At 56.8% G+C, this 27,197-nt stretch overlaps 1 protein-coding gene across 15 annotated transcripts in view; it reads right to left on the bottom strand.

The window, feature by feature from the left end:
* IKZF1 (IKAROS family zinc finger 1) overlaps window positions 1–27,197 on the bottom strand; it is a 95,189-nt gene that overhangs the window by 58,244 nt on the left and 9,748 nt on the right. For all 15 annotated transcript variants that reach the window (XM_070059465.2, XM_070059463.2, XM_070059466.2 and 12 more), the window contains exons 2-3: window positions 24,294–24,347; window positions 15,512–15,631 (exon numbers count right to left, since the gene is read on the bottom strand). In XM_070059465.2, the coding sequence (XP_069915566.1) occupies window positions 15,512–15,631; window positions 24,294–24,347 (174 nt within the window). The remainder of the gene's footprint in view (window positions 1–15,511; window positions 15,632–24,293; window positions 24,348–27,197) is intronic.

Genomic DNA, 27,197 nt, shown 5'->3' with positions numbered 1-27,197 from the left:
CTCCCGGAAGCTCCCGTCATGGGAGGGGCCAGCTCTGCACAGAGCAACTCAGGGTGCTCACGCCCACCGTGCATGCGGCTGGCTGCAGGGTGCTTGGGTGGTGCCGGACATCAGTGCTGGACGCTCAGGCTTCTAAGTTCTCACCCGTTACACTCCCCGCAGACAGGCTGGCCCCGGTCTTTCCGGTCCCAGGCAGCGAATCCAGTGGAAGCAGCCGTGAACTTCAATGCCTCAAACCCAAATACTCTGCCTTGAGCGGGATGTTCAGAACCATGCAGAATGTGTGGTGGACAGGAGATGGCTTCTTCCATTTCTGATGTCTGTCTTCCCCCTTTCATCCTTCCTGCTCTGCCTAACCTCTCACTCCGTCAGTGCTGTCTTCCCATCCAGCCCCGTGCCTCGCAGGTGCCTAGGACGGAAGGGGGTTCACGGAGCACCTGCCCCTGAGCCGGTTCTCCGAGGCCGCTCCGTCCCCACCTCTGCTTGGTCCTGTGCCGCTGACCCCACACCCAGCCTGCGCCTGCTGTTTCCTCCAACCTGGGGCAGGGTACGGCAGGGTCTCTGACACACCATGGGGTCCTGAACTCCCAGAGGAAACCCGTTCTCGCATGTCTTTGACTTCCCGCTGACGTCCAGGCCACCAGCTTCCACGGGCTTATGACCACACTTTGAAGGCCTTGCGCTCTAAGTAACTCATCGGTCCCCTACATTTCCCACCTCCAGGGGATTTGTATTTTTAGAAGCCACATTCCATTTCTCCCTGAAATGGTCCTTGGCAGAGATGTTCCCCACCCCTTCTGCGAGTCAAGATGTCCACTCCTTTCTCCTGTGCTGCCCAGTCTTGTGCTAAGTGATTGAGAAGCAACAGGACAGACAGGGCTTACCTGCTGGCCAGGGGCTTGCGACTGACCTGCACACGAGAACAGATACCCAGGCACAACCGTGGTGACACCTGTCCAGTGCTGGCACAGGCTGCTCTGTCTAGGACACGCCTGCACTGACCCAGAGGACGGAGGCGCCCTGGGAGCCGAGGACAACGGTTGGTTTGGAGGTGTGAAGTGAAGTATGCAAAGGTGAACTGTGGCCGACTCACCCCAGCTGGGGACGCCTGGAGAGGAGGAGCCTGGAGGAGCCAGGCCCTCATCAGGGGTCTACAGGAGGGACAGGGGGCAAAGGGCATGACCTGGGCATCCACGCACATGGTGGGCGCAGGGCAGAGGGCAAAGTCACTCACTTCTGAAACACCTCACGCCTCTGGCACTCGGGAACAAGCTGGCTTCATTCAGTGAGGAGTTCTGCATCCGGCCTGTCCCACGTGTCACAACTCCCGCTAAGGCAGAGGCACAGAGAGCTACCCAGAGCTCCAGCCCCAAGAGCGTCCACAACAAGCCCGGCTTGTCCTCTGGGGTTTCTGGGTTTGGTTTCCGGGGCAAACCCGTAAGTTACCCAGGAAAGAATTCTCACAACCTCACAGTTGGACCTTGTTCCTGAACAAAACCGCAGCATTCCCCAGGTTAACGCAACACCTCCCCCAAAGGCCTAGCTTGTAAAAGGACACTTGACTCTAAAAGAAAAACAAAATGGAGTCTCAGCTGCTCAACGGCCTGGCTGCGTGGGGCCTCTGAACGCCATGGAAGCAAGGAGACGAAAAGCAAGTGCAAGCAATGGGAAAGATGCACACTCCCAGGGTCAAGTCTGCTGGGCAGGTGCTTAGCGTTCAGTCCGCACCCCATCCCTGCTGCACAGCCCGGGAGCCCAGGACCACTGCGGCTGAACACCGTGGGCTCAGACCACGAGCGTTGCCCTGCCTCGGGCCCTTTCTACCAGACAACCCCACTTAACTCATTCAACAAGCAGCAGACGCAGAAGCTAGTGGCCCGGAGATGCCAGTGCCTCTGACGACTCTAGGCCACCCATCGTCACCCAGGGAGGTGGACCTGACAGCTCCGGGCACCCTTTCCTCTACACCCATCACAACGTTTACTCCTGGGCAAAAGAATTCCACCACTGGTCCACGGACCCAGTGAGAAACCCTCGATGAACCCATATCCATGGTTAAAGGAAGGGAGAGAGGGACCAAGACCGCAACACAGCAGCGGCACACTCAGGGCGCAGTGGGGACTCTGTCTGCTGGACCCCAGTGTGCCGGGAACACAGCGGCCACGGGAAGAGCAGGGCTCAGCTGCAAGGTGCCCCTTGCACAGGAAGGCTGGGTCTGGCCTGCACCCAGAAGGGCTGTCAAATGCCTGGGCACCCACGCGTGGGACCTGGGTGGGGAGTTCACACCACACTGGCCTTCCCAGACCTCAGGCAGGCTGTGTGCTGTTTCTCTCTCTCCTGCTAAACACAAAAACCTTCCTTCACCTCCTCTGCTCCAGGGCCTCCTGGGGCTGCAGCAGCCATTCTTCAGGGAGATTGTGAGGCTCCAGACTCTGCCCCTGCTGCAAGACAGCGCCACAGCTGTGACAGTGTTGGTGTCGGTGTCGGTGCTGGACGCTTAGTTAACCTGGAGCCGGTCCTCCACAGCAGGCTCACAGAGCGTGCTACATGTCCATAAAGCAATCACCTTGTGCAATGAAATTAAAGAAGACTTCCTGACTTAACACAGAGACCACAGGCAGTCCCTAGGAATACAAGCACATGATGGGAGCCGGCGCTGTGGCACAGTGGGTTAACGTCCTGGCCTGAAGCGCCGGCATCCCATATGGGCACCGGTTCTAGTCCCGGCTGCTCCTCTTCTGATCCAGCTCTCTGCTGTGGCCTGGGAAAGCAGTGGAAGTTGGCCCAAGTCCTTGGGCCCCTGCCCCTGCATGGGAGAACTGGAAGAAGCTCCAGCCATTGCGGCCAATTGGGGAATGAACCATTGGATGGAAGACCTCTCTCTCTGTCTTTCTCTCTCTCTCTCTCTGCCTCTCCTCTCTCTGTGTAACTCTGACTTTCAAATAACTAAATAAAAATCTTAAAAAAAAAAAAGCAAATGATGGACAGGAAGCTCAAAAGTTGCCTATTTTTCCATTTGCTGCAGCTGTTCTGCTTAGGTTCTGCAGGTTTCCATGTTGCTGTCTTCTCATTACTCTGTACTTAATGAGATGCCCCCAGACCCCTGGTTAAAACAGAGCCACAGGCGATGGCACAGCAGGTAAATGCTGGCATCCCATATGGACACCAGTTCATATCCTGGCTGCTCCGCTTCTGATCCAGCTCCCTGCTAATGACCTGGGAAAGCAGTGGAAGTTGGCCCACGTGCTTGGGTCCCTGCTCCTGACATGAAAGACCCAGAAGAAGCTCCTGGCTTGGGCCTGGCTCAGCCCTGGCCACTGTGACCATCTGGGGAGTGAACCGGCAGATGGAAGATCTCGCTTTGTCTGTTTTGAACTCTTTCAAATAAATAAATAAATCTTTTAAAACAAACAAACAACCAGTTTCATAAAATAAAGTCAATGGGGGTTAAAACTACACTGGATCCAGATGTTCTCTGACTGCCATGTGGGAACACAACGGAACTACACAGCCAGTCTTCACACTGTTTGTGATGACAACGAGGAGAACATTTGGAAGAGAAGACGGAGTCAAGACTAGTTTAGCGAGCAGATAAGCGACTAATTCCGGCTACAATTCAGCAAGGATCAACCTCAGCCTGTTTTTTGGAGCTGCTGGGATCTGCCCCTCTAGCAGGCCACCCCCCCTCCACGGCTCCTGGCCCTGAGAAAAGCACCAGTCCCCACCGGTAGGTGCAGCACACACCGGGTTTCAAAGGCTTCGTGCAAAAAATCACAACATCTCATTGGCGACTGTTCCCATGGAGCAGCTGCGTTCAGGCGAGTGCATGGAGGCAACCGTCACCTGCAGCCCTGTTATTTCTTACGGAACCACACAGGGCTCCCCTAAAACAGCTGGCTCCATCCGGCACAAACATGTTCCAGAGATGCTGGCTGTCACTCATCCACAAGACGCTCACCCTCAAACAAGGCCTGTCAGAGCTGCCCGCGTCACAGGGCAGAAAGCCAGGCGGGGGCTGTCGGGCCAGCCTCTGCTTAGACGGGTGCCACGCCTGACATCTTACACGTGTGTGCACGTGCGCGTAATCTGCATGCACACTGCAGGCTGAATGCAGGAATAGGTTTTAGGGGACACTCCGCCAATAACAAAAACAAGTTACCGAAGTGAGGAAAACAAACTAACAAACATGAACCCTTAACAACCCGTTACTCCCACAGCCATGAAGTCATTCAAAAGCCAGGGCGGAGATCACATCGGAGTCGTAATCATGCTTTCGAACGACGACGAGATGCAGCCTTCAGAATGACAGCACGCACTCCACTCCTCCTCGGGGCTGAAACCACGTCCCGTAAACCTTTGAACACGCGCTTCATTAAGCATTGCTTAGGCCTGAGCGCCAAGTGTGAGAAAGTGGTCACTACACCAGGTAATACCCAAGTGCCATCATCACACGGTGCAGTGGGAGGAGACGCAGACAAAAGTGCCCTGTGGCACCATGGGTTCTTATTTTTATTGCCACCAAGTGCAGCTGGAATGAGCAGAGATATTGCAAAAGAAGCGACAACTGTGCTGGTCCCAAGAAAAACAGTAAGCACAATCATCCATCCGCCCACCCGCAGGGCTGCTGTAAAAGTCCTCCTCTCATTCCAGCCAGAGTTCAGGTCTAGGCTGACATCCTTCATGCTGAATGGACAAGGGCCACAGTGGCCACAGTGGCAGGGCCCAACTGGAGGCCTTGCCACTCACGCCCAGCCTGGGCGACACATGCCGGACACTCAGGGCCTCGCCGGAGTCACAGCCCAGTGGTTTCAGTGAAATCGCAGCCTGCAGAGGACGTGCCCTGCTGGCAGCCAGCCTGGCGGAGACACACCCTCGACTGCCACCCAAGATCCCACGAAGCAGGGTGTGGGGCTCCAGAAGGTACCAGGAGCGTCTGCCGCCTTGCACGGCAGCGTCAGTCTCTGGTCACCCCTCGGAGTGACAGCTCTGGCTAAGCCCTCCCTGGGAGGGTGCCCTCAGGAGCCACCGCAGGCATGGGCACGGCTTGAGGTCACCCCTGGATCTGCGCACACATGTCTGGGTCAGATCTGAGGGACACTGTGAGGTCAAGTCTCTTCTGGAAAAATCACGTAATTCCGTCACACACTCATGTCCTTTAGACAAGCCTCACTGCGTTTTCTTCAAACCCAAACAGCAGCGGAAGTACCAAGGGTGTCTCACGGTGAGGCATGGGCCATCTCCCGCCGCGCTGCTCCAGGGACCTCACCAAATGCTAGGGCAGCAGCGTCCGCATTCATACAGAAAGGCCGGCTGCAGCCACACTCCCACTCTGAGATGCCGACGGCAGAGCCGCGTGGAAGCGACGCTGTTGGACAATCTCCGTTCAGCCCTTCCTGCCCCCGCCTGCCCCAGCAGGTCAGTGTTCCCAGCTCCCCTCCACAGCACACGCGCGCGGCTCCATCCACAAGGCAGTTCCTTCTTTCAAATTTTATTGCTGCCGTCAGGACGTTAGAATTGTCCTAGGCAGTGGCATGGGGGGAAGGCAGCTCTCAAAAACAAAATAAATAAAAGGGCCCCGATTTGTAGCCTCTGTCAATTTCTGCAGTGTGAACACTTCCAGCCATGGTGGTCTTCAAGCCACCAGGAGTCTCACCCTGGACGCTGGCCTGGGAGGCTTCTCCGGATGTCCACCAGTCAGCCGATTCCAGCTGAAGCCCCAGGCCCTGGAGCACACCCCGAGTCCCATGGAGGCTCCAGGCACTTTGTGAAACGCGGCTCCTGCTGAGACCCCCGAGGAGAGCTGGGCTCTTCCGTGCAGCCACTGAGTAGCCCTGGCCAGAGAGGGCTGGGGCAGCCCGGCCGGAGCCAGCGCTTCCTCCGAATTCACCTGCTTCTTTGGAAACACTGCAGGGCGCTGGTCAGAGTGCGGCTCTGCTTAAACCTTTCTACTTTTGCATAAAGCAGGGGGAGCTTTTTTTTCTGGGTTATATTTACACTTCCCAAATCACAAACTGTCCTAGGCCGCCAGGAGCACAGGTGCCAAAGCCACCGGCAACCACAGCTCAGCAGCTTTTTTTTTTTTTTTTTCCATTTCTTTGTGAAACCCCTCACAGAAGGAAAGTTAACGAAATGTCAGTTGGTTGTTTAACATGCGCTAACTATTCTTTCAGCTCAGACGGAACAAGGCAGAAACAACACTGGGACCCAAACCCCGCAGCAGGAAGTGGTGCTCGTCCCCCCATCGTGACAGAGCCCCCGCAAACCAGAGAGGGCGCCGGATCCTGAGCTCAGGCTGTCAGCACGCAGCGAGGGCAAGGGTAACGCTGGCGTCTGCCGGCATTGAACTCTGTTACACTGAGCTGGAGACAAGACGTGGAAATCGGCAGAACTGCTGACACGCGCTGGGAGCTTTCTGTTGGAATTCCTTCCGAGTTCACGCGGGGTGCTGGAACGTGCCCACCTACAGCGAGCAATCTTGGCTCATCAGAGATCATGGATTTGCACACTCTTGTGAGTGCAGGTGCTGAGGGACGTGAAGGGCAAGTGGGGTGAATAGGTGGCCCTTCTAACCGGGTGCTCACCTGGGCAGGAAGTGGGGACACTCGGGGTGTCACGAAGACAGGGTGAGGTGGTACCATGTGTGCCGTGGCAGCCAAATACCTTGCATTGCGAGGGCCAGTGTCACACAAGCAGAGCCCTGCTGCCCAGTTCTAGTGTCCACTGAGAGAACTCCAGCACTCACGGTGAGGAGCACCAGGGATGGCCCCGACCCTCCCCTCGGCTGTCCTTTCCATCATCCCATCCTCATCTCGGCATGGAGCAAGGCCTCTGCTCCCCGTGTCCACCCCACAGCCATGACGGGACCCTCCTGGTATGAAACAAGACCTCTACTCCCCGTGTCCACCCCACAGCCATGACGGGACCCTCCTGGTATGAAACAAGGTCTCCGTTCCACGTGTCCACCCCACAGCCATGACGGGACCCTCCTGGTATGAAACAAGGTCTCCGTTCCACGTGTCCACCCCACAGCCACTACTGGGCCCTCCTGGTATGAAACAAGGCCTCCACTCCACGTGTCCACCCCACAGCCACTACTGGGCCCTCCTCTCACGTGCTCGGAGACGAGCAGCTGCTGGGGCCACATGAAGCCAGAGCTTCCTCTGGGAGTGGGGTGTGTGGGGCTGGACGTCAGAAGGCAGCAGAGACAGAGGGCAGCGGGGATGCCTGTGTGGGGACCTGGACAGAGGTCCGAGTGACAGGGGCTGCGCAGGGACCAGAGGAAGCATTCCAGGTCCGGGACGTGGCCACGCGATGCCTTATGCCCAGCTCTTAGGAGACCCTCTTGGCCCTGACTCCTCTGGGGCTGTTAGAATGTAGTCATTTCTCCCCATCAGTTCAGACGTATTTCAATATTCTCTGAAAGACCACCTCTGAGGGCCCCTCCCTCCCACACCCCTTCCCTTCCCTTCCCCCTTTGTCTGAGGCCCCTCCCCCGCTGCCTGCTCACTGGCACTCCTCCAGTCCACCTTCCACCTCACCCCTGCCAAGCTACTCTTGGGACAGCAGCAGGGACCCCCAGAGGCTCTGTCCCACGCACTGCACCACCGCTCTCTGGTGCACTCATAGAGCTTTCTAGAAATTTAACCTGAAGCAAGCAATTCAGTGCCGTCTCCTCGTTTGCTTCCTCTTCTCACAACTGAAGGCTCTCTTCCCCTAGGGCCGCACGGGCCTCACAGTGACCTCCGCAGCCCTCTGAGCTGACGCCCTCCCTCAGCGGGCGCGGGCTCTGCTGCCTCCACTCCCGCAGTCCAGGTGCTTCCTTGGCGAGGACCGTACCGGCGCCCCATGTCAGCCCAGCTCTGTATGTCCCACAGGACCCCACGTCAGGTGAGTGGACACAGCCAGGTAGGCCTCCACTTCTCCCTACTCCCCGTGCCAGTGCACACCCTTTCTCCGCTGTACCCACAGCCTGGCAGGCTCTCCACGTTTCCTGTTACGGGTGTGATTTGCTAACACAAATCTGACAGGGACCTTATGCAGCTCAAAGTGTTTGGCAGGAGGGTTGGTGCTGTGGCGCAATGGGTTAAAGCCCCAGCCTGCCGCATCGACATCCCACATGGGTGCTGGTTCAAGTCCCGGCTGCTTCTCTTCCATTCCAGCTCTCTGCTGTGGCCTGGGAAAGCAGTGGAAGATGGCCCAAGTCCTTGGGCCCCTGCACCCACGTGGGAGACCTGGAAGAAGCTCCTGGCTCCTGGCTTTGGATCAGCTCAGCTCCAGCCATTGTGGTCATTTGGGAATAAACCAGTGGAATGGAAGACCTCTTTCTCTCTCTCTCTGGCTCTACCTCGCTCTGTAACTCTCTTTTAAATAAATAAAATAATTCTTTAAAAAAAAGTGTTTGGCAGGCTTTTCCATAGGAATGGTGGTTCCTACCCAGGGCAGTCCAGGGCCCAGCTGTGCCTCTCACCCCTGCCTACCCCATTCTTTCTTCACTCTCCTCCTCACCTCTTCCTACTCCAGGGGTGACTCCCTTCACTGCCCTGCTCAGAGCCCCCCCCCCCCCCGTCAAGTTAGGAAAGAGCTGCCCTCGTCTGTCCTTGAAGAAGCCGCCTTGGATGCCCCGAGTCTGCTGTGCACTTGGTTGCATAGCCACGGGTCTCTAACCATCAGCTGCAAGTTCAAAGGCAGTGCAGCTGCCGGCCCTGCCCTCCCTGCGAGTTTTATGGCTCGGCTGTCTCAAGCCGTGTCAGGGCCGCGTGTCAGCACTCCTCCCTGGAGTCACCCACAGCTAGTGTCCTCCCGTCCCAGGGTCTCAGAACTCCACGTGCACCATGGTGAAGACAGTGACCACGTCACAGCAGTGCACACACGTGATGTCTAGTGGTGCCCTACAGCCACAGCCTGTCAGGGTCTTACAAACATTACACCTCACCGATGCCAGAATGGTGAGCAGCCGCCTGCATGGCCAACCAGCGGGGTCCCAACCACACAGGAAGCACGTTCTCAGCTGGTTATCTCCTCTGAATACTACACCCCTGCACACACCAGGCACATATGCACACATGCCAAATACCACACACCATACACATGCACCACACACACACTACACATACATACACATACACACATGGCAAATACCACACACCATACACATGCACCACACACACTACACGTACACACACGCCAAATACCACACACCATACACATGCACCACACACTACACATACATACACATACACACATGCCAAATACCACATACCATACACATGTACCACACACACATACTACAGTACATACACATATACAAACATGCCAAACACCACACACCATACACATGCACACACACTACACGTACATACATATACGCACATGCCAAACACCACACACCATACACATGCACCACACACATACTACATGCACACACATATGCACACATGCTAACTACCACACACCATACACATGCACCACACACATAGTACATGTACATACACATATGCACACATGCCAAACACCACATACCGTACACATGCACCACACACACTACACATACATACACATATACACATGCCAAATACCACACACACCATACACATGCACCACATACTACACATACATACACATATACACACGCCAAATACCACACACACATACTACACATACATATAAGTATACACACATGCCAAATACCACGCAGACCATACACATGCACCACACAATACTACACATACATAAACATATGTACACATGCCAAATACCACACACCATACACATACACCACACAAATACACACACCATGCACATACACCAGGCATACATCTACACACCAAATACAACACACATACACCTGCCAGGCACATACACCAGATGCATATACACACATATACACCACACACATACAGTGCACCCACACGCCATGCACACAAACACCACGCAGGAAGTGTGAACATGCACACACACACACACCAGTTTTGTTTCTCTGTATGGCCTCACCTGTCTCTACCAGGACCCAGCACAGGTGGTATCTGGGTGTGACGCGGTCTCCTGTTTTAAATCTTGCTGCCAAAACTGATGCAATTTCTGTGACGACATGACTTCCCAGCATCTTCAGCAACACGCTGGGGGTAACGGAAAACGCACCCAAAAGGCAACTCGGAAGGATCACACGAGATCTGCTCTGAAGAGGGAAGCCTGAAGGACAGCCCATGAGGGTGGGGATGACGTCTGTGGTAAGGTAACTGGTACACCTGTTGGAGCCGCTGGCCCCGGTGAAGCTTGGCCTGCCGACCTGGGGCGGTGACCTCACAGCACGGACGCTGGCTGACGGCCCGGCAGGGCCAGCGCAGTAACACGGCCAGGACACGAGACGGAGCAGCAGGAAATGCCCCTCCCAGCTCAGGGGCCCAGAGGCCTGGCGCACGTTCACAGGTGACAGTGACCTCCTTGGCTCTGACCATACTCGGGCCCACGCCCGCGTGTCTGGAGAGTCCAGGCCGCTCCCGCTCTTGCTGTTCCAGCGGCAGGCTCCCAAGCCAGGGAGAACTGTACAGTCATTCGCCCACCGCTCCACAAGGTCTGGGTGTGGCTTCAAAGGACACCCTGTGAACACACCTGATTGCCCTAACACACACGTGACTGCCTTCACATGTGACCCCTAACACATGTGACCGCACTCACACGTGACCCCTAACACATGTGACTGCTCTCACATGTGACCCCTGGCGCACACGTGACTGCTCTCACACGTGACCTCTAACACATGTGACTGCCCTCACACGTGACCCCCTGATGCACACGTGACTGCCCTCGCATGTAACCTCTAACACACATGACTGCTTTCACACGTGACCCCCTGATGCACACGTGACTGCCCTCACACACGGCCCCTGACGCACACGTGACTGCCCTCACACGTGACCCCTGACACACGTGTGACTGCCCTAACACACACGTGACTCTGGTGACGGCACCCTTTGCCGCCCTGAGCCTCAGGCTCAGGAAAAGAATTCTGGCGTCAGGCGAATGAGCCCGAGAAAAGCTGATTTCTGCTCCTCTCTGGACATTCTCTGCCACAGTCCCCGTGCCAGCCTAGCGCCCTGGACGCCTGTGGGCCTCCGTCCTGAAGCTGAGCCATCGCCCCCGCCCCGGCCCCCGCACACTGGGAGCGCCGCCCAAGGAGCACCCTCCGGTGCAGGGGTGTGCGGGGCCCATGCCCACACGCACACCCTGGTCTCAGCCCGCCTCACCAGGCCAGCGCCCCGCCCCACCCAGGCCTGGTCCTCCTCAGGCCCTGCACCGAAAACCCTGGCTCTGCCCCTTCTGCATGGCCCCACGCCCCGCCCCGCCCCACCCCTCCCATGTGCGCCACTCCACGCTCCAACTCCCAGTCTCCCCTGTGGGGTGGCCGTGTTCATTCCAGGGAGAAAACCACACTAGAACGCTCTGGTCCGTGCGTCCGTTCAATGCCTAGATGAGAGGGTTTCTGAAGACCCCCGGTCAGCTTTGATCCACTTTCCTACCCCCCACCCCCTGCAGGTGTGCGACCACTGACATCCTGCAGCGGGGACCTCCAGGCGGCTGCTGGGGGCACCCCAGCTCTCGGCGGCGTCACACGACCAAGTCAGGGAGCTGAGGGCCCTCTGCTGTCCCCGTCACGCGCCTCTGCTGCACTCCCATGCGAGTCCTCCGAAACACGCAGACTGGAAGAGAATGCGAGCCCTCCTGGCTGCCGTGCGCCCTCCCTCCACGCGTGGCGGGAACATGGTGCTCCTCTGTTCTGGGAATGACGTCAGCCCATGAAACCTCCACCCCAGCCAGGGGGCTTTCCACCGTTTCCCACCCATCCGCTTCTGAGCACGGTCTGGTCCGGGCTCCGGCTGGTCCACGCCTGAACGAGGCCCTGGCCCTGCCGGCTCCGCGCGGGGTCTAGACAGGTGCCACGGCACCCACCCCACCCTCTCCCTCCACCTGCTCCTGCACCCCTCCCTTTTCCTGGCTCTATCTTCGGTTTGTGTATTCTAGGCTGGGTTTTAGGTTTCCGTGTATTTATTTATTTGACAGGCAGAGTGACAGAGTCGGGGTTGGGGAAGAGTTATCTTCCATCCATGGGTTCACTCCCCAAACGCCCACCACAGCAAAGACCCTGCCAGGCGAGCGCCAGCCACTCCACCCAGGTCTCCCAGTGGGTGGCAGTTCCCCAGGCATTGGGCCATCACCTGCTGCCTCCCAGGCACAGGAGCGGGAAGGCGCACCAGATGCAGGGCGGGATTCCATCCCAGGCACTGGGAAGTGAACACTCTCAGGCGGTGGCTTAACCTGCTGCAGCGGGCAGCCTGCCTCCAGGATCAACTCCTAATTAAGGAAATCCTCTTCCAGCCCCGTGCCGCCAGGTGATCTATTTTCTATTCTCTCTCCCCTCTCTCCCCCTTCCCCTCTCTCTCTCTCTCTCCCTCTTTCTCTCCCCCCTCTCTTTCTCTTCCCCCTCCTCTCCCCTCTCCCCCTCCCCTCTCTCTCTTCTCCTCTCTCTCCCCCCCTCTTTTTCTCCCCCCTCCTCTTTCTCTCTGTCCCCCCTCTTTCTCTCCCTCCCTCCCCTCTCTCCCCCCCTTCTCCCTCCCAGCTGAAGCCTCAGCAGGTCCCTCTCCCCTGCTCAGGGACCCCACCACGGATCTCCTGTACAAGCCGCACCCCTCTCCTGCCCTTGGCCGCTGGGTTGTCCCTGCTGAGGTCTGTGCTAACTCCCCTGGCCCTGGGAGCCGCTCCGGGACCGGTGTTTGCTCAGAAGCACAAGTAAGGGGAGAAGGGCCTGCGCCACACCCACTCCGCCCCGCGCTGCGGCCTACATTTCAACAACCCCACTTCCTCTTCCTGCCTGCCTCTGGCTCGGGAGGCTTCCCCTCCTTTCCTGCCCTCTGCACTGCTTTGCTCTGTCCTGACCTGGAGCACGGCCTCCAGTGGACGCCCTCTAACCTAGGAGCGACCCTGCCTGTCCCCGCCGGCCCCCAGCATCCCCAGAAACTGGCCCCTGCCAAGTCGCTGACGCCGAGTGGCGTGGTGCTTGCTCAGAACCCACACACGCTGTGCCGGTGCCTGAACAGCCGCTGGATCGCCTCCACCACCCAGTAGGATGCAGCTGCTGTGCTCCCAGGGACAAGGACGAGGTCTGTCCACGTGCCGTGCAGGTCAGTTTCCTATCAGACTTCAGATCCAGCGCTGGCTAAATCTTGGACATGGAACCCACGGCACAGAGATCTGACTATGCGCTGCTCCCATGTGTCACACTGTCACAGTGCTGCCTGACTGTGCGCTCCCCCCACGCTCCCCCCACGCTCCAGTATTCAACCGGCTCAGACCGCCTCGGTAAGCCACCTGTGACCACACGCCAGTGCCGCCTGATTTCCTTCCAGGGCACAGGGCACAGGCCCGGCACGGCTGCTGTGAGCTTCTTCCCTGCGTCTCCGCCTACAGCTGGCTCCTCGGGCCCCGGCCCACACTTCCTCCCCCGTGACGGCTCGCTTGGTCACCGGTGTCTGTGCACTCTGCTCTCCTGGGCGAGGGGCTGCTCCCTGCTGCCAGGGCCCCCGCGAGCCCCCATGCACCCAGCAGCATCCCAGGGCCCCTCACATGGCTCTTCCTGCCCACCCTCAGGGTGATGTCAGTGCCATGGACAGACCTAGTTCTGAGGGCTTCCCAGGGCTTTCCAACTTCACGATTCTGAAATGTGAGTTTTCCAAACTCCGATAGGAAGAATGCGCTACAAGCATGTCGCGAGGCAGCAGGGACTCCAGGGATGCCCGCCCCAGCCCAGGGAGACCAGCACAGGTCAAAGGTCACAGGGAGGCGGCGCATGGGCATTCCAGGAGCACCAGCCGTAATGCCTTGGTTTCCCATGCCCAGGGACCACGTGTTGCTCTCACTCTCCAGGAACCAGCGGATTCTCAGCTCTCTGCAGTGGCTGCCGGGACTTCAGTGGCAGCCACCTCCATCACCCCAGTGTGCCCGAGCCTATCTGGGCTCCCTCTGCACTTGCATGGTTGATGGATTGCTTCTCTGGGCCCCGAGTCCCTGAGCCCCTACTGAGTTGAGTCTGTGTGCACCTGTTAGGTACACCTGTTACCTGGGGGGGGGGGTGAACAAAGCTCATCACACTGGGTGCTGTGAGGACCAAGTATGGGGGCAACGTGGGGCACCCCCTCAGCTGCTGTCCACAGGCCACTTTGCACACTTTGTCTCTCATGTACACACTGTCTCAGGCTTAACGTGCTGGCTTAACTGACTTTTAATTCGTGTAGACATGCCTGGAAAGGACTCCTCACAGTGGAGGGAAGACCTGTCACCTGCCCCGTGGAAGATGGTCATCTGTGTCCCTGAAGCGATGCTGGCCACCTCTGTGTGAACCAGAGCGACGCCCCTGAAGGGCGATTCACTCCTCCCACACACGGAAGCGTTCGCTAACGGGCAAAAGGGCCTGTGCGTAAGCCCGCTTTCCTGACTCACCTGCGCTCACAGCTTCAGCCACGTCTACATTTGTGCAACTAACTGCACAGCTATTTTGTTGTTTTAAAAACGAACCACTAGATCCCCATCAACCTGGTTTCCGAGACGCGTGACACCTCAGGAACTGCTCCAGGACGCCCTGTGGGCAGATGGCCAAGGAGGCTTTCCTGAGCCCAGGAGCCACGCACACGCGCCCTCGGGCCAGGCCACGGGGAGCCGCCTGCCCTGACCTCCTGTACTCCTCTCACCTACACATCCTTCCTGACCTCTGTGCACGGCTCTCCGCCGCACAGTCTTCTCTTGATTTAAATAAAGGAGCTCGATAGCCCAGGGACCACCGGCTTGCAGCTCACGGGCACGTGGCACGGCACAGGGAAACTAGTGCCTGGGACAGAGACCGAGTTCGATTCTGACTCTGCCACCCCACGGCTGATTCTCTGAGCTTCCCTGGGCCTCCGCGTTCTTACAAGAAAGTGGGCAGGTGAAGTTTTCTGACCGCACACTGTGGCCTGGCAAGTGAACTACTGGAGAGACTGCAATGGCTCAGCGTCCACCTCTTCATGGAGGAGTTGTGCACATGCTCACCAACTTAGATGGCCCAGATTGTTTTAACACTTACAACCCCATTCACCAGTCTACGACCAGAGATCAGAGGGGTGCCATCCACGGCCCCGCTGCAGCTCCTGTGGCCCAGGACTCTGAACACAAGCAGCCCCACTGCGCGACACAAGGGGCACATGCATTTCAGCGTTGACACTCCCGCAGGGGCGCTGAGCATAGAGGGGGCCCCAGGGGGAGGCGTGCCCCGCGGCAGGCTCTCCCTGCTCCGCCACAGCCCTGGGCGTGTGGGCGGCCCTCCGGCTTCACACACGCTGCCCCTGCACTGCGTGTCCCAGGGCAGTGCTGGATGAAATGACTCCTGTCAGCCAGCCACTTGCTGGGATGGGCACAAAGAGATGACGTTTCCCCAGGAACAGGGTGTGGGCAGCCTGCGGGAGGGCGCCCGCGTGGCCTGACTCACCCACGCCTCGCTCGCTCTTGGCGCTCTGCTGGCCTCCGGATGTGGTGGACAGGTCTTCAGGGACGGGCATGGGCTCATCGCCGTCCTCCGGAGCGTCGCTCCCTGGGGGGCTCTCCTTCCCTGAGGACATAAGGAGGCAGCTGAGTGTGGGGCTCACCTGGGGTTCAGCGTGGCTCCTTGAGGGGGCAGCAAAAACGACGGTGACTCTGCTGAGGTCTTGCCTCCGCTGGCACTCTCACCCACTTCTGCTCCTACACAAGAACGTGGGCCCTGTCCCTACGCCCCTCAGAGCAATCCTGAGGGAACACAGACGTGCAGAGCGAACCACCACCATCGCCCGGGATCTCCTGGAATTGTGGAGGACGGGCGTTTGGGGCAGTGGCTGGGATGCTGACGTCTCCGGCTGAGGGGCCGGGATGGAGCCCAGCCCTGCCTCACCTCCAGCCTCCTGCTGATGCATACCCAGGAGACAGCAGGTGATGACGGCTGAAGAGCTTGAGTCCCTGACACCTGCGTGGGAGACTGGACTGGGTTCCCAGCTCCTGGCTCAGCAAGGCTCAGCCCCTGCTGTTTTGGGCCTTTGGGGAGTAAATGCAGAGGAGATCTCTATCTATGTCTCTCATAGAGACAAACTAAGAAGTAAATGAAATTATGGTGTCTGGTTGTGTACACATACATTACAGATAACAATCTTAAAATATTGAAGGAAATGGAAGTGCTAACTCATCACACACTGAATACATGTATCAAGTTATCACACTGTATTCTGTATAAATTGTATGATTTAGTAATAAAAAAGAAAACTAGGGTGATTCTTCAAAATGCATTAGTTTTTTAAGATTTACTCATTTATTTGAAAGGCAGAGTTTACAGAGAAGTGGGGGTGGGGACAGAGAGTAAGAGATCCTCCCTCTGCTGGTTCATTCCCCAAATGGTCACAATGGCTGAAGCTGAGTTGGTCTGAGGCCAGGAACCAGGAGCCAGAAGCTTCTTCCGGGTCCCCCACATGGGTGCTGGGGCCCAAGGATCCGCTTAGGGCCTAAGCATCCTCAGCTGCTTTCCCAGGCACGTTAGCAGGGAGCTGCATCAGAAGTGGAGCAGCTGGGACTTGAACCGGTGCCCATATAGGAGGCTGATGTGGCAGGCGGCAACTGTGCCTGCTACACCACAGCACCGGCACCAAAATGCACTAGTTTTAGACGTTCTCATGAACACATTCCCATGCCTGTGGCTTGTCCACAATTCTATCTGTCATGAGTACCCTACGATTATTTATATCCTTTCCCTATTTTTGGACCTATGTTTCAGTTTTCATTAGTAAACATCACCACGATGAACACCCTAGCAGGCACGCTGTGCACATCTCCCGCGTGCTCGCCACTGAACAAATCTCCAGATGATTTCATTTCCAAGTTCTTTGCCTTCGCCAAGGCTCCCCTGGGGCTGATCCCATCCACCCACCCCTGTCGAAGGCCTGGGCACCTTGAGTGGAGCTACACACGTTTAGTCTGTTCACTTCCTTCTCAAAGCCAGCGTTGCTTTGCCAGCTGCCTCATTTGACTAAACTTGGTGGGGAGCAGGGAGGGAAGGGGCCCTGTGCCCATCGGGAAAATGGCTGCCCCCAAACAGGCCAGGGAAGGGTGCTGAACGACGCCTTCCCTTTGCAACCGCGAAGCAAAACCCACGGAAGTAGGAAAGTCGCCTCTCGCTCACAAAGTAGGACGTACCCAACGACACAGGGGTTTCCAGGGTGGCACCCTTCTTTTTCAAGATTTTATTTATTTATTTGAAAGGCAGAGTGACAAAGTCAGACAGAACTCTTCTGTTTGCTGGTTCACTCCCCAAATGACCACAACAGCCAGGTTTGGACCAGGCCAAAGCCAGTTGCCAGGAACTCCATCGGGGTCTCCCACGTGGGTGGCAGGGGCTCAAGTGCGCAGGCCGCCTTCCTCTGAGTTCCCCAGGTGCATGAGCAGGGAGCTGGATTGGAAGTGGAGCAGCCGGGACTCAGGCCAGCACTCCAGTGTGGGATGCTGGTGTGCTGGCCACGCGCTGGTCCCATCGTCACCTTTCACCAGGGATGGGACTGAGTTTGGCGGAGCCCCTAGTGATGGGTAATCTCCCCATCTGGTGCACCCAAGAGTGGGGAGCTGGACTGGTAGGAAACGCCCCCTTTCTCTGTGGAAGCTGCGACTCCTGTAGCTCCCACCCTCCCTGGGCTACGTGAGCCGGCGCTGCGGGATGCAAGCCACTGCGAGACCCAGCTGGTGAGGACCTCAGAGGATGCCGGGAGCCCACTGGAGCTGCCTGCAGGGCCCAGGCCCTCTGGAGACCCTCGAGGAAGGCTTATGTCGCTGCTCAGCCTGCAGCTTGGCTCCACGGGCCACGTCAGCTCTACAGGGACAAACCCAGGCTTCTGAGGGGTGTGCAGGTGACAGATCGAAGGAAAATGACCCGGAAAACATGGCTGGGTGTGGTGTCCAATTTCCGCAGTGGGTTGACAGCCCCTCCCCCAAGATCCAGGCCAACACTTCAGAGGACTGGCTAGACCTGTGAAATCATCCCCAGTAAGCGCAGCCACTTTTACGGGAATGTTGAAAATAGAACTGCAGAGGCACGGGCTATGCTGGGAGAGCAGCGGTATGTTGTCTAGGGAACAGACATCACCGTTTAACATCCCGCCGAGCCTCACGACCGCCGCTGGCATGTTTTCAGAAACAGCATTATTGGGCATATCTGGGCAGCCAACGCAGATGAATAGTTAAAGATGGGCAGAGCTTAAGAACTTCCCGAGGAAAACAAAGGGCCCGAGAGAACGTGATGGCAGGCGCTCTGCACTGTGAAAGCCCTGGACCTGTGCATCCAGCCGGGACTGCTCTCACTTCTCCAAAGCGGATGATCTCACGCTTTCCCTTCCTTCAGAGATGGGGCAGCCGGGAGTCTGGCACGGTGGTTAAGATACCGCTTGGGACACGCGTGTCCCGTGCTGCAGGGCCTGGATCCAAATCCAGGTTCCACCCATGCACACCCTGGGAGGCTGCAGGCAACAGCTCAAGTACTTGGGTCCCTGCTACCCACACGGGAGACCAGGACTGAGCTCTTTGGCTCCAAGCTTGGTCTGGCCCAGCCCTGGCTGTTGGAGGCCTTTGGAAAGTAAACCAACAGATGGACGGTTTCTCTGTCTGCCTCTGTCTCTGCCTTTCAAACAAATAAATAAAAATTGAAAAAAAAAAAAAAGAGGAAATGAGGAGAAACTCTGAGTGGAAGCAGGTCTCTGAAGTGTTTGCCGACCTGTGTTTGTGTAAGGGGACAGCCCAGGACAGAGGTCCTCAGACTTTCAGGATGCCAGAGAAATCTGTTTTTATTTTTCATTCTGGTAAGAGTAACAAGATAAGCTGTCACAGAGAAAACCACATGAAACAGATCTCCTTCGTCCAGCGGGCCACTGCAGTGCGGGGAGGCTGGACGGTGAGGCCCCCAGGCCGTCCGCCCTCTCCAGGAGCCTCGGAGGCACCTCCATGGGGATGACCATAGGGCCCTCCAGGGATTCAGGTGTACCTGGCCCATGGGGTGTGCGCCTGTGTCTGGGATCAACCAGCTGTCCCTTCCACGGGTGAGGGGAGCATGAGAAACCCAGCTGTCTTGACTTGTTTTCCTATCTTGGCCACCCCCGTGCTCACCTGGGAGTGCTCTGTGCAGGTGCACAGGTGTGCTCATCTCCCTTCTCTGCACAGAGTCCCTGCTGCTCAGTCAGCCGACAGCACCTAGAATCCCGATCCCTACTGTTTCCATAGTCCCCCCACCCCCCGATGAGATGCAAGGTCAGTGGCATGCAGCTCTTGCAGGTTGCATGGGCTTATGATGGTGCCCAGCCCCTGTGGACGCCGTGCACACTGGAGCAAGAGGGGTTGTGGGGACTGGGACAGCTGACGAAGGAACACTGCCCTTTGTGCTCAGTTCATGCCAAAATGCAGCAACAGTTCTGGACTGCTTGTTATGAAAAATGCACCTGATCTATCAGGGAACAAGGTCAACCACAAATTCCTGAGGTGTTCATGATGACAGACACACGTCGTAGGACCCACGTGCATCCTGGAGTCCGTCCCGCACTGAACTAAACGCCAGCCTTCCTCTGTCCCCAGCCTCGCTCTCTGCACTTCTACCTCTGTCTCTAAGGGGTGGGAAAGGGAATAATGGAAACAGTGGGGCTCAGCATTCTCAAATACCATGGGTCAGGTGGATCAATAAGGACGCTGCATGCAGAGGGGACTCCATGGGGAGAAGGAGACTAAAACATCGGTCTCAGTGTATCTGGATGAATTCCTAGCAGGCAGAACCAGAGCAGCAGAGTCAGGTCTACTCAGAGGACGCCAAGTGCTTGGCTCAATCCGCCCCGCCTGCCCTTAATTCAGCAACGGCTTCGAAGCCGGCGTCTGATTTGCCTAAAAGCCTAAAGTGTGAGTGGATGCTCAGACCTCATTCACGGGCAAGCGGCTGTCCCGATCTCTCAGCCGTTCCCTGCTGGAGCTCACAGGTGGAAAACCTCCCATCAATTATTTTCACAGTTGAGGTTTCAACATGTTAGTCCATCTAATCACTGAAAATGCAAAATTGAAAAAAAGACGAAAAAATAACGTAGTAAACAGAGCCGAAGCACCCCAATAGTAACACACTGTGGGTGGGATCTGTTGATGTGGGACGCGGCTCTGGGGTGACCAAGTGGAAAACTGGTCGCTGCAGGACTGCACACGTGAGAGGCGACCACACCACAAGACCAAGGTCTGGCCCGCAGGGCTGGGGTGAAGCCAAAGCAAGCATGAGGCGTGTGGATTCTCACACAGAGCAAGCGTGTGGTGTCACTCGGTGCGCTGCACCATGCCAGACAGCACGGCGTTCCCACACTTCCCCAGTCCACGGACAATGCACGTGAACACCAGAGACAGAGACAGCAGGACAGCAAGTGTTTAGAGGGAATCATTGGGAAGACATACTAAAATTTCACTTTGAAAAATGGAAGAAGCTTCTGGCTACATTACAAATATATCAATTCATGTTCGGTTTACTAATTGCCTACGTTTCCAAATGATGCATTGCCCACCAGGAGATTTTTGGGCAACTTAGATGAGAACCTGCATAATTACTTATCCACTGCAAGCAGACAGCAGACTGTCCCTCACCAGGACAGTGCTGCGCTTCCTCTGCTCTCAAGCACCCGGGTTTTTTATTTTACACGGTGCTACATGAGCACCCAAAGGGACGCACTTCCCGAGGAAAATGAAAGCTCACGATAGGGCCCTTCACTTCATGGAACAGTGGGGATCCAGGCCTCAATGGGACTCAGCCCCCAGAGGACTTCCGGTGAGTCAGCCGCTTAGCTCCCTGCATACGGAGGCGGGAAGTGCACCTTCTGCAGGGCCCGTAAGCGGGAAGGAAGGAAATGTTGGGGGGCACCCATCGCTGGGCTCACTGGGACTTGCTAGGGCATCCCCTCCACTGCACCTCCTCTCCCCAAGCAGCCACGCCAGGCCACAGCCCCCAGACACAGCATGAACACAGCATCCGCCAGACAGGGGCGGTGTTCAGCCAGGGCCTCTGCTGCTGCAGACGACGCCACCGCAGGAAGCGCTTGTCCTGGGCCCCACAGGCATGGGCAGGGATGGGTGCCCGTCTCCCACAGGCTGGCTCCAAACCACGACGGACTGCACCTGTCTATCAAGCATTTTGGGAAAACTTGACAACAGAACGGCAGAGATAGAAACAACTCTACCCATAGGATCTGTGGGATGTTCCCCCGAGGCACGCAGTGCTTGTACTCCCCTGCATGTCTACCCATAACATTTTCCCAACTCCTGCGGATTCGAGCCAGTAAGCACTTATTAAGCACCGACTGTATGCAAGACACGGTACACTAGGCACAGTCCACAAGTGGGACTCGTCCCTGAGGAATGAAGAACCCAGCGGTTTGGAGAAAGGCAGAGAGTGAGCATGTCTGTTTCTCAAGCGTTTCACATCTGTGAGGTTGAGCCCTGTGGAAGTGCTAACATTCGGCATTTTATGAGAAAAGAGGATGATGACTGACATTCCTGGGATTTCTTATCAAGAGTGTCAACTCCTGTTTGACCAAACGCACATCTTTATAGCACGGTTACCTGCCACTTCCCCCAACTTTGGAAATGAGAAATCTGAAGCTGGTTTTAGTTGGAGAAGCAGCACTGAATTCCAAGACATGGGACCAGTATCCTTAAAATCTTTGCTGAATGAGACCCAACTCATCTGGCTCCGTTCACTGCTTAGGTCCCAGGGCTTTAACTGAGGACAGCAGTGCCCCCACGGAGAAACAGCCAGGCCTCCTCTAGGGTATCTGCACTAAGTGTCAGGCCAAAGCTTTGCAAACAAAGAGTTTTCTTTCTCAGAAAGTCTTGCATCTCCACCCCCACCCCACCAGCTACCCTCTCCTTTCACCAGCCTGAGCCCAGAACAAATGCAGTATTTAGCATAATGTCAAGGACAACAAAACCTCCCAGGCAGATGAGGCTTTTGTGAGTTTTGTCACCAAGAGGTGAGCTCAGAGCAGGGACCCTTGTTCCTTACAGGGTTTGGGCGAACTTTCGCTTGGGCCACCACAGTGTAGACCCAGCCCAGTGTGGACCTGACCGGCTACATTCTCCTTGAGTGTTTGATGCAAAACGCCCAGGCAGAAGCTGCCCAGGGTGAAAGCAAGGAGGAAAAGCAGGAGAGCAGAAACCAAGACAGGGTCTTCTGCCTTTGGAGTTTTTTAATATCCTGGTTTTCTGACACCTTCGACAACTCTGGTCAAACAATGGTATTTCAAAACCAATCTGGAGAAATGGAGTTAAAACATAAGTTTACTTTTTGCAAAAAAAATAAAAAAGAAAAAAAGAAATCCATGTGTGGTTTTCACATCACACCCATGTCCATGAACTGCAGAGCTGCAGTGGGCAAAGGCAGTGCCCAGGCTCGCCGACGCCCAGCAGCCAGCACACACCACATCTGGTGCTCCTGGCCAGAGGCCAGGGATGCCACATGTGAAGCCACAGAGAACGAAAATTTAACTTGCTCTTTGTTGTTGTGTATCTGCAGGAAAAAAAAAAAAAAAAAACAAAGTATGTGCTTCAGAATAATCAGTCCAGGGGCCGGCGCTGTGGCTTAGCAGGTAAGGCCACAGCCTGCATTGCCAGTGTCCCATGGGCACCGGCTCAAGTCCCGGCTGCTCCACTTCTGATCCAGCTCTCTGCTGTGGCCTGGGGAAGCAGCAGAAGACGGTCCAAGTGCTTGGGCCCCTGCACCCGCGTGGGAGACCCGGAAGAAGCTCCTGGCTCCTGGCTTTGAATCAGCGCAGCTCCCGTCATTGTGGCCAACTGGGGAGTGAACCAGTGGATGGAAGACCTCTCTCTCTCTCTCTCTCTCTGCCTCTCTTTCTCTCTGTGTAACTCTTTCAAATAAATAATAAATATTTTTTTTTAAGAATATCAGTCCAAATACCTCTGCAAGGTGGAGGAGAGGCAAGATTCCTAACTCGCCACCTTGCTGGCCACAGGCATCCTCTCAGGGAAGTCCAGATTCTTAGCATCCTTCCAGAATTTTCCTCAACTCACAGTGCAAGCACAGAGACAGTGTGTGTGCACGTGTGTCTCTGTGCACATGTGTGCAACTTGGCTCACACTCTGCAAACACGCCTTCGTCACTTCTTTGCTCTCCATGGCTGGCAGGGACTCTCTCCTAGGGGTGGGGTCACATCCTCCCGTTTCAGGAGCCGTGAACGCGGGCACGGACCTCCCTCAGTCTCACAGCAGCAGTGGCACGCTGCAAGGCAACAGGAGACGCAGGCACACGGGGCACCTCGGGCGGGAAGCCCGAATGCCGCCTGCAGGGCTTGTTCTTCACCCGGGCACGGTTTGCACTCAGGGCTTTCAAAGGAAGGGAGGGGCAGAGGAGGAGGAAGTCTCTGTGGCATGGGCGGGTCCATCCCACTGGGAGGACCTGGGGACCCGGCCGCCAGGCAAGGCGGCACCACCAGGCAGGTCCCAGTCGCCCTCATGGACTTGGACCAAAACGCAGAATTCAATGAACTCACGGAAGCACGAGGCGCTGGCTCAGCACTGGCGACCATTCTCGCACAGAGGCCAGCCTTCCGGGACCAGCCTCACACCTGGGAAGTTCCCACATGCGATGCTGGAGGCCCCAAAGCCAGGGCCACTGCTGACAGCCTGAACCAGAGCAGAGAGGAAGCGTGTAGGCTCGCCTGCCTGGCTGTGGCCCGGCCCCAGCACTGGCGGGAGCCAGGGCTCCACCCCAACGTCTCGTGTCATGGCCCCCCATGACGAGGAGGGCTGGTCTAGTGTTGGCGATGCCCAGTGTGGCGCAGGGAGCACTCAGGTGCTTCTCCCCTGGACAAATCCTCAAGACTCCGAACTGTGCCACCACCACGCCGCCCAAGCTGCTTTCTCCTCCCCTCTCCTCCCGCCCAGCGGGTAAACACCATCCACGGCGTGTGGCTAGGCTCTAAGGAGCACCAATCAGTCCGTTTTCATCCCCAAGAGTGGAACTGCTATTACTTCCTTCCAAGGCACTTGCAGATTTGACAGCAGAACTAGTTTCATCTTGGACGCTTTCCTGTACAGTTCTAGGCTGGGGTAAAACTCCAGGAGTTCCAGCGAGCACCCATGCGGACTCCATGCTGGTCTCCTCCGCACCCCCAAGGGGCCAAGCAAGGCCGGTACTGCGGGCTCTGCCCCCACGCAGGTATCTCTCAAGCTCTCACCTGAAACTTGCGACAGGTCCTGACCCTCATCGGCATCCATTGTCCTCAGGTTATCTGAGAAAGAGAGGAAGCAAAAATACTCGTAAGATATGAGAGAGGGAAAAAGAGAGAGAGAACCCTGTGCTATCTAACAACAAGGTTACCCGGCAAGAATAATGCGTTTTCCTCCTCGCACACTCGCAGGAGTATCAGCCAGGCACAGACCCTGATCCTTTTAAAAACAGCATTACAAAGATTTATAAAAATATCATTACAAGCACAGGAGGACCAAATTTGTTATTTATTGTTAATTTCCTACTGCATAATAACCCAAAATGCAAACTGACTGCAACAAAATTAAGCAGAAAATTAAATGGCCCTGGGTCATTGTAGGCACAGAATTCATTCTCTTGGCTGATCCATAGTTATGTTCTTTCTAATTTACTGAGCATGCATCGATGAACCTTGAGTCAGCTTGGTGACACGCGTACAATCAGCAATCAAAAAACGAAGCAATTTGCTGAAGAATGTCTCATTTACCCAGGCAGGCCTGCATAACCGAGCAGCCGCCGCACCACCTCCATCAATAATGAATACACCTGTGCCTGGCAGACGGGCCGCGCCGCGCCTCTGTCTTTGTCCCTGGCCCCTCGCTCCTTCTCAGGCCTCGACCCAGCCTTCTCGGCACCTCACGTGCGGAGCTTGGGCGGCCCACGGAGCCCGGGAGAGGGCCCAGCGCGGCCGCCCTGCTGACAGACGGCCAGCTCCTCAAGCAATCAGCTGGGGAAGATGCTGTCGGCTGGTGGCACTGCAAGTCACAGCACACGCGAGGGAGGGACCCCGGCCGCGCTGGCGTACACATCACGGGCGTGCTGTGTTTGGCTGCAGCTCGGAAGCCCCTGGCACCCGCGGCACACGACCCTGGCAGTTTCATGGACAGAAACCTCTCCCTGCCGCTCCGCGAGCCGCCACTCAGCGGAGCCCTCCCCTCGCCATCAGCACACGGAACCTGGTCCCTTTCCCTAGGGGCCGCCTCTGGGTCTGAGTCTGCTGCAAGCAGAGAACCGGAACCCACAGAGGACCTGGGGCCCTCACACCTCCGACCACGCTGCAGGCTGTCCGGCCGCGCACACTCTGAACTCTGGGAGGCCACGCACAGAAGGCATGGCTTCTCCTGCAGCACGGACAACGTGAAGGCCGCACTGGACGGGCAGCTGCCTCCCTCTGTTTCTCAAAGGCACCGCTGAGCCAGGGCTGGGAGCCACAGACCAGCAAAAGGCCCCGCGGCCCACACGCACCCAGTCCCAGGGTGGGGGTCCCCAGGACACAGGGGGCAGACATGCCCTCCCGGGGCAAGCACCAGGCAGCACAAGCACGGCCCCAAACCGGCGGGACAAGTCGGCTGTAACCACGGCAGAAAGCGATGGCTCTTTGGGAAGTGTCAGACAACAACGACACAGACGCGAGACGCAGGGGAGCAGAATCCTCCCCAGGCTGTGCACTCGCAGAGAGAGCCAAGGCTGGCACTGCACGGCCACAGCACAGCCCAGACGCCCAGAGCTGACCGCGAAAGTGCACCCAGCTCCCGTGCTGTGGGGACAGCCTCTCCCACGCGGGATGCTCATCTGACTTCACGCTTCCTGCTACCCACGTGATGTGTTTTACAGATTCTTGAAGAAAGAAACTGCCCAGAATTCCCACCACTGAGGGCTTTTTCCTCCTCTGTGTGCTTCTGACAAAAACAGAGTGCTAAATAGTCATATATTCCAAACGTACTGCTGAGAATATTTCCCACGTAATACTACACAGAGCTTCCCTTTCACAAGTACGCATACTGTCATCGCACTGTAATGGGCACACACCACTCAGGCGGGTTGCTTAACCCATACCTTCCTGTAGTGCACTCAGGTCAGCTCCATCAGAACAGAACAGGACACACAGGGTTTCCTAAGGCAGCTGAGCCCCCAGCAAGACCCCGTAGAGAACCCCACCCCTCGGGCAGGGCACTGGGTACCCCTCGAGGCTGCCTTTTACGCGAGAACTAATCAGCTCAGGTCCCTCTGCACACGTGGTGGTAAGACGGGAGAATGCACTACACACCAGGACCTGCAGGGTCCAGCCCTGCCCTGGGCGGCGTCTGGAAGGCCGAGAACCAGGAGAAGACACGGAGGCCAGAGAGAGCCCTCGTCTGGGCCGGCCTGGCTCAGCAGGATTGTGGGCCCAGGATAGCAGCAGGAGGCCCCTCGTGCGAGGCACCTCGCGTCCATCCTCACACACACCTTCAGCCATGTCTTCTGGGACATCCGGGCCCCTCGTGGGCTTGTGACCAATGAGCGGCTTGGGGTGGGGTGGGGGTGGGGGGACGCGCAGAAGGATCCTGGCTTGGCGCATGTCAGCCGGCACAGCTGTTTTGAAATAACCCATTTCTCAGTAAAAGCCTCACGTTTTTATCTACCTTGGGGCCTGTGGATTCTGTGGCCTGCGCCTTGTCTAGCATCAGGGGGTGACTTGAGAAGCTGCCCCAAGACTTCCCCAGACCCCAAAGGCACACCCCTTGGGATGAAAACACAAGACTCTGTTGTGAAAGTGACTTTGCTTTCAGGTCAGGATCAGAGGAATCCCAAGTGCCGGGACTAAGGGCGGGGGAAGCGGCCTGATCCCGAGCCTCGCTCACCCAGGACAGCTGGCGCTTCCTGTCCAAGCCCTGTTAGCCAGCACTGGCGGGCTGGGCTCTATCTTTGTCCTGGAACGCACCTACTAAGCGCCTTTCTCCCACAGGAAAGCAGTGCAGGGCACCAGGTAGAAAATGGAATTTAAGTTCCGTCTCAGCTGAGAAGGAGCTCATCTTCAACAGTAAGTTCAACACACCAGCGAACTCCTGTGTTCTGGGGTCACTTTCAGCCAAACAAAAGCCAGAACGGTGGA

Source organism: Oryctolagus cuniculus, chromosome 16 (genome assembly GCF_051225735.1).
Source record: "Oryctolagus cuniculus isolate XC-2025 breed Fujian yellow rabbit chromosome 16, ASM5122573v1, whole genome shotgun sequence".
Taxonomy (NCBI): Eukaryota; Metazoa; Chordata; class Mammalia; order Lagomorpha; family Leporidae; genus Oryctolagus; species Oryctolagus cuniculus.
The sequence above is the reverse complement of the archived record's forward strand: the minus strand, read 5'-3'. Positions and strand labels throughout refer to the sequence as shown.